General features: G+C 36.0%; 1 protein-coding gene across 2 annotated transcripts in view; it reads right to left on the bottom strand.

Moving 5' to 3' along the window:
* Nucleotides 1-585: 585 nt before the first annotated feature.
* LOC136260544 (uncharacterized) overlaps nucleotides 586-6,968 on the bottom strand; it is a 37,112-nt gene continuing 30,729 nt past the window's right edge. The window contains exons 38-57 of one of the 2 annotated variants that reach the window (XM_066054325.1): nucleotides 6,482-6,530; nucleotides 6,360-6,428; nucleotides 6,187-6,301; nucleotides 5,847-5,975; nucleotides 5,724-5,796; nucleotides 5,562-5,667; nucleotides 5,434-5,501; nucleotides 5,260-5,377; nucleotides 5,101-5,207; nucleotides 3,131-3,242; nucleotides 2,917-3,073; nucleotides 2,795-2,861; nucleotides 2,682-2,748; nucleotides 2,530-2,627; nucleotides 2,183-2,309; nucleotides 2,096-2,137; nucleotides 1,975-2,034; nucleotides 993-1,044; nucleotides 789-938; nucleotides 586-744 (exon numbers count right to left, since the gene is read on the bottom strand). In XM_066054325.1, the coding sequence (XP_065910397.1) occupies nucleotides 671-744; nucleotides 789-938; nucleotides 993-1,044; nucleotides 1,975-2,034; nucleotides 2,096-2,137; nucleotides 2,183-2,309; nucleotides 2,530-2,627; nucleotides 2,682-2,748; nucleotides 2,795-2,861; nucleotides 2,917-3,073; nucleotides 3,131-3,242; nucleotides 5,101-5,207; nucleotides 5,260-5,377; nucleotides 5,434-5,501; nucleotides 5,562-5,667; nucleotides 5,724-5,796; nucleotides 5,847-5,975; nucleotides 6,187-6,301; nucleotides 6,360-6,428; nucleotides 6,482-6,530 (1,840 nt within the window). In that variant the 3' untranslated portion in view covers nucleotides 586-670. The remainder of the gene's footprint in view (nucleotides 745-788; nucleotides 939-992; nucleotides 1,045-1,974; nucleotides 2,035-2,095; nucleotides 2,138-2,182; nucleotides 2,310-2,529; nucleotides 2,628-2,681; nucleotides 2,749-2,794; nucleotides 2,862-2,916; nucleotides 3,074-3,130; nucleotides 3,243-5,100; nucleotides 5,208-5,259; nucleotides 5,378-5,433; nucleotides 5,502-5,561; nucleotides 5,668-5,723; nucleotides 5,797-5,846; nucleotides 5,976-6,186; nucleotides 6,302-6,359; nucleotides 6,429-6,481; nucleotides 6,531-6,968) is intronic. The other variant, XM_066054326.1, reaches the window with a different exon arrangement.

The raw sequence follows: 6,968 nt of genomic DNA, 5'->3' as shown, positions 1-6,968 counted from the left end.
GCTAGATACACCAGACACTATTTTGTAGTACTGAGCTATAATCCGTGATCTAGTGGCTAAAGACCGGACGATCAGTTTATATTAGTGCACCAGCTTATTAGCTAGTAGCTGGCTACTTATACATACAACTATATAAGATTAATGTACCGCTGAGCAAATAACTTTTTGCCGGAATTAGCTACTAAGAAAAATTTACAGCAGACAAGTCGGAGACATGCATGATTAACAAAGCACCAATATGTTTTAACAAATGATAATAAAATTTAATGCATGTCATGATTATTGTGTCTGCTAAGCCATATATTATTATGTACGATAACAATAGCTATCTATGCAGAGTAGGTCAAGGTAACAGGTGGTTAGTGAATCAATTTGCTGCAATTACGTACAAGTGTAAGCTCCAGCAATAGAAACTATTTAGCTATGTATATATGCACGGAGTCAAAGTTGTAATGCCTACGCTGAACTTTCTGAAGTGGGTAATACTTCATACTCAATGTCTTATTTTTTTTGGTGTCAATTTGCTGATTGGTGGTTAGCCACAAGTCTCTTATTAGTGCCATCCTATAGCAGTGACTTCTTCAGTTATAAAAAACAATAATTGGTTTGATAAACTAAATTTATATACCACTGCCGGAATCTAAACATTGTGTGTATAAATTTTTATGTCCTACAAGTTTGTCTCATCTACCCTAGTACTTCTTGAGAATGTTGCGGTAGTCACTGCTTCTTCTTGTTCATATTCTATATTTATAAAATTACTATAAATCATCTTACTATTATCTTACCAGGTGGATTAGCAGATATACGATGAGATTGATCAGTAGCTTTTGTATGAGTCATTTCCACCTCAGAATCCCTCACACCTACACCAACACTAGCTTCATGTAGAGCTGACTCATCATATTTGGAAGTGTATGGAGTACCAGTGGAAGCAGCTACAAGAATACACACAAGTATTTTACATTTGGAAAGACAAATCATTACTATACTTTTTCCACTGTCTTTAATCTTATCTGTTGAACCAGACAGATTCTGTTTACTCTATAATGACAAAGAATACACACTAGTCATAAATGTTAATTCTTGCAGAAGTTTATCATGCATATGATATATGATGAAAAACATATAATAGTTGTAACACGGGAAAGAGGGCGCTGGTATGTATTCCCTCAGCTTGAGGGCTGCAGGCCTGAGGACATACATATCAGACAAAAGCCTGAATGCCCCCGTGTTGCAGCTAATATGTAACACTTTCAATCCGTATCAGGCTAATAACCTTCGACCGTATCAGGCTAATAGCCTGAGCATGGGCAATCGATCACCCAAGCCAATAAGAGTGCAACCACTAGATGTATTATATATACAGGCCAAAAAGATTTGATTATGGATCAGTAGTTGGATGTTCTGGCTACGTTCAGCTATGATGAACGGACAAATCCTAGAGATATCACAGAGAATTTCAGTTACACAAGTGTAATGTTTAATCAGTGCTATTGAATCATTTATGGAATAATTTCAGAGTTAATTAGGGTATATAGAGTGATTACTTCATGTAGAGTGGTAATTTTGTGATAGGTGTGTGGTCCATATTCGAAAACGTGCGGAAACGCTTGGTCAATAAGCTATAGCACTAGTTTTCACCTTAGCCCAATGTTTTCCAACTTGTAGGGTAGTGGATGACAAAACACTTTCCGTCTGAGTGGTTTTCATGACGAAACCCAAGTTGTGCATACTAATCACATTAGTACTAATCGATTCCCCCAAATCAATTTTGGCCTTAACATCTATAATTGCTGCCCAGTTGTAGCCCCCAGGAAAAGCCGCCAACTGGGCAACATTGTGAGTGTAGCCTGGGCAACATTGTGAATGTAGCCTGGGCAACATTGTGAATGTAGCCTGGGCAACATTGTGAATGTAGCCTGGGCAGCTCCTTTGATTGTGTGAAAGTGATACATATTGTATTTGACTTACAGAACCCACAATATTGTATTTGGATTTTTTGTCCCAACAAGTAGTCAACTTCTTCCATATCTAAACAATTCATGTCATGTAATTATTTTATTTCATTGCTTACACTGCATGTACACCTCACCGTTTCATTTCTGACAACATGGAAGAGCAAAATGAACAATCCCTGTATCACAGTGTAAACAAACTAATGATAAAGATAATATCTAACCTGTAGTGAGTTCAGCACTGTGAATATCCATGCAAATGCACTAGATTCTTGGTTAACAGCCAGAATACCAAATACCCAGGTGACACCCAGTAGGGGTAGCAGTATAACAGTAGCTTTAAGTATAGTCCTATATTTAAAAAAAAAAATGGTTAAGATCAATTATAAGAAACATTTGGTATAATAGTTATTTCTCTGTATGTGTATATGAGGTAAAGGTATTATAGGTCAAATATAGCACGTAGAAAAGAGTAGGTGAGAGACAAACATGGTATAGTGCTACATTTCGTCTCAAGACTACTCTCTGAGTGCCATGTTTGACGATCGTGTGTCTTGAATAAATTACATACTTAACAATATCTACATTGGTCATATCTTGTGTTGACATTTTCTGCTTTCGACTTTGGTACAAAGATTGGAGTGCCAGAAACAGAAAGACAACGTTTGCCTGAAAAAAATGCACAAGTCAACACATACAGACTATTAGTCATAATACACTTACCATAATCACAACTAGCATCGGTGCAACAAAACCCCAAATGGCTCCTTCACTTGTGTGTATCCAACAGCTACATGTATTAATATTTAAAAAAATCTAATTTGCATGATACTCACAAATCTTCATGCCCATAGTGTTCATGAGCTACTCCGACAGCAATAGCCACAATCGGAATCGGAATACCTATATAGGCAAATATTAAAAGAACAGTTTGTAAAATGACCATAAATTTACTCACCCCATCCTATAGCAAAGTAGAACCACTTTTTCTGTCCCAGTCCAGTATTGAATACTTTGACCAGTAGAAAGTAGAGCATGATACCCTCACACAACATCCAGGTGAACACAGCAGTGAAGAAGTAGTGTAGTAGAGCTGCTACCACTTTACATGCAACCTGTGGCATAGAAAAGTTAATGAAATAACTATTGCTAGTTGATAATGGCATACTCACATCACTATCCGTGGCAGTTTCAATTCCACTAACAAATACAATCAAGGCCAACAACAGTGCAATTGACAGGTTGAGATGAATGAAGTTGTGTATTCCTTTCATCAGTGTTCGACTACATAAAATTATAATGTTAAAACAACAAATGAACAGATGGCATATTAGGAAATATATACCACAAATGATTCCAGAGGTCATATAGCTACATACAGAATATGTAACTGAACACTATCAATTGTCTGGTCACATCAACTCCTCCTTTTTATCATGAACACTTTTTTTATGCATGCACATTGCACACATTATCAAAAGTATAAGAAAAATTATATATGAGTAGGGATCATGAAAATAATCTATGCCCGCAGCTATACTAAAGGACATTTAATTTCACTTCAGTGGCGAATCTAGGATTTTGAAAAGGGTCTTTGAACATTAACTATAGATTAAGACACCCAAGAACATGGCCCAGGAAATTTGATAATTTAGAAGCCCTGAGATGGCTAATTTTAGTGAACAGTCACAGTAAAAATCCAATGCTTTAAACTATAAAATAAGCAGGGCAAAGTTATAGTTAAGCCATAACTTTGATTGCTTTATTAGAGTAGTTACTTGACTGATCTATTAGAGTGTCCCAATCATTTTTTAAAGCAGTGGGAGGTTAAAAATAAAATGTTGCTAAAGGTTTAATAACTACAATGGATGCTAGTTCAATGCACTTGCTGCTAAAATGCAGTAGTATAATAGTATTTTGGTATGACACATGTCAATACAGCATATCAAAAGGGGGTTTCTGTCAAAATCACAGAAACCCACCTAAATTCACCACTGTACTTCAGTCATATTATAAGTATAGCCATGACTGAAGTAGGGATCAGTAGACTAACACTGATACCAGGGTCCAGTGCTAGACTCTCTGCATTGGTAAGCTGAAGAGCAAAAATAAGGTCACTACCTGCTGGCAATGGCTGTATTGCTGATAATCAAAATCCTTATTTTTATAACTACATAATTAGCTACACTGCTTCTCTGAACAGTGTGACTGCTTTATTAGAGTCATTCATTGCTCCATTAGAGTATCTCAATTTTCTCAGTAATATACGTAGTACAGTGTAGTGACACCCGGGCCCAGGCTCGGGTTTGGTTACGCCACTGGTAGGGATTAAATGTCCACTAGGTGTAGATGACCTCCCTTGTTTCCTTGCTTCTTGCTTTTATTTCTATGATCCCTACTCAAATATAAATTTCTAATTTTCCATATACTTGTTTGTTTACCAATGACTGGAGAACCACATCAAAGGAAAGAATTGTCCCAGCCAGGCATAACACACACTTCAACTATGAATTACTGGAATACCTTGTTGTCATTTCGCTTTGTTTTTGGTTTTGTTCCACCCATTATATAGCATTACAAAGTGAATGAATCACCTCCGAAATCAATCCAGGAAACTGCGATTAAACTTGAGTGCCCTACATGTTTTCAGGTCTGTTATACAGCATTGCAAACAAAGAATAGTACAAGAAGTACCTCAGCAATCAATTCACTCACTACGGAAATTATGGACGATTCTTGAAACAGCCAAGCTACCATTAGCTAGTGCAAATCAACACCTTCAAGGCAGTGGAGAAAAAAATGGGACACAAAGGAGGACCAAGATAAATCCATGATGCATGCACTGTAGCCGCTACAGTTGGCTAAAATACACGTCTCAATATGACGTTGAACAGTGAAAATATCAAGCCTGTAGCATTAAGCATAGTTGATTGGCTGAAGTTAGTAGAAATTTTGTTAAATTCAATAGAAACTTATTGGAAATGTTTGAGGTTGCAGTTTTGGACCTATTTATGCTCAACCAATACTAGGTAGTTTTTTGGGGTAAGAAAGTCCATAACTCTATGATTCCTACTATACAGTACTACCATGCTGTATACATGTAAAACACAGTTGGGTAGTAGACTACATACGCAATACTCACCTATAAAATAATAGTACAGCTATCACAATCAACAAACAAACTATTGATATTCCACATCCAACGTATGATACTATAGACAATGCTTTTTGTTCTCCCTCTGAAATCGTCTATCAAAAGAAACTTGTCAAATACAGTTCTACCAAGCACTATCTTACATACCCCATGTCCTCCTGCCACATCTACTAGTACAGCAAAGCTGGTCAAGTGGTTACTATTACAAGTAATAGTATTGTTAGTAACTGAAACAGTTGCAACTCCTGTACTATCCCAGCCACCTCTATCAATACAAAAAGACTATATTAGCAGTACAATAGACAATGCAAGAGTGCAGACCTTCCCTCATTTGATGAAAAATTCCAATACCCACATCTTATCTCAGAAACTGTGCTCAGGTTTTCAGGCTATGTGTGCACAATTACAACAAATGCATAGCTAATTGCACATATAAGCTTCATATTTACCATGGAGTATTGGAAGGCTAACTGAATAAAATAATCAGTTGAAGTGGCTGACACATCGGTCACTTGACTGGATATCAGTTGACTTATTGGTTGTGTAAAGAATGTACTATTGAGACAAAAATAATGATATTGATGCTTCAATGCAACCAGGCCATTGTCTACCTCACAAAATTGATGGGCAAAATGTTCTCTAAATTCTCATACTGTACATTAACAATTGGAATAGGATTAATACCTGCAAAAGCATATACAATACACATAAGTACATAAAAATCTATAGATCACCAGTAACTGAGGATCTCTCAATGATAAACTCTGCTGGAATCAGTATTGAAGATGGTGAATTGGTCTGTGAATTGTCAGGGAATATGACATCTTGTACATTGTTATTGCTTGTCAGCTCTGCTCTAATAACTGTTAAAATAAAGGCATACAATTATGTCACTATATAATTCACCTCAACAACTTGTGTGCATACAGAGAATATGTAATAGAAGTACATAGCTTATTGTTACAATTCATGAATGATTTCAAACAGCAATTCAGTTGTGTTGTGCTCATTTTGTAAACAGTATTATACTAGTTACAAATTTTGTAAAGAAAATTGCTACTATTGAATACGTACCAATATTCTCTGCTTCAAAAGTCTGTGGTGTTCCAACTTCCACAAGATTTTCAGCCAGAGCTATTCCAAATCTTTCAGCATTGATAAGCAAAACTTGGCTTTGATTACTATCCATCTAATATGATCGATTATAATAGCACATCACTTTATATTAGTACTGTTAATGCAGTCACCTCTTCCAGCTGATCCCACCCAACATCATTGGTAGGACTGAGTAGGTTACTGAAGCAATCAACAACACTCTGCACAAAACAAATCATGTTAAACAATAGTGGTTACCAGCATGAATGCATACCTGGACTGTTTCCGGTGAGGACAATATGTCCGGGTCTTCTTCTATCATGCTAAATAAAGTTAAACAGTATAACAAACTTGGTAAACAAATTATCCTAGCAAGTACAAATTTTTCTATTCAATAATGGCTACTATTTGAATACTAAACTAAACAAGTACTGTAAGTACTCTCCTGTAGAAGTGCGCCTATACAATATTAGTATTGGTGTCGGTATACTGATATCGTTAACATCATAAATCTGTAAAGATTGACTTTTAGCATATATTTCATTTAAGGACTATAGTCTAGTGACCAAGTGTTCAATTCCCAAGTTAGGCCAGTTTCTTTCCTTTGTTCACACCTTTTCATTGCACCTTTTTAAAATGTTTATTGTAGTGTCCATACTGAAAATCTTTTATGTTCAGATGCTAAATATTGATATCCAAATTGGTAATTTTTACTGGCATGCTGGTAAATTTCTATCTCTACTTTTAATAATATTATTCCT

This window comes from Dysidea avara, chromosome 7, assembly GCF_963678975.1.
Source record: "Dysidea avara chromosome 7, odDysAvar1.4, whole genome shotgun sequence".
NCBI classification, from domain to species: Eukaryota; Metazoa; Porifera; class Demospongiae; order Dictyoceratida; family Dysideidae; genus Dysidea; species Dysidea avara.
Note: the sequence above shows the minus strand (reverse complement) of the source record. Positions and strands in the feature narration are given on the sequence as shown.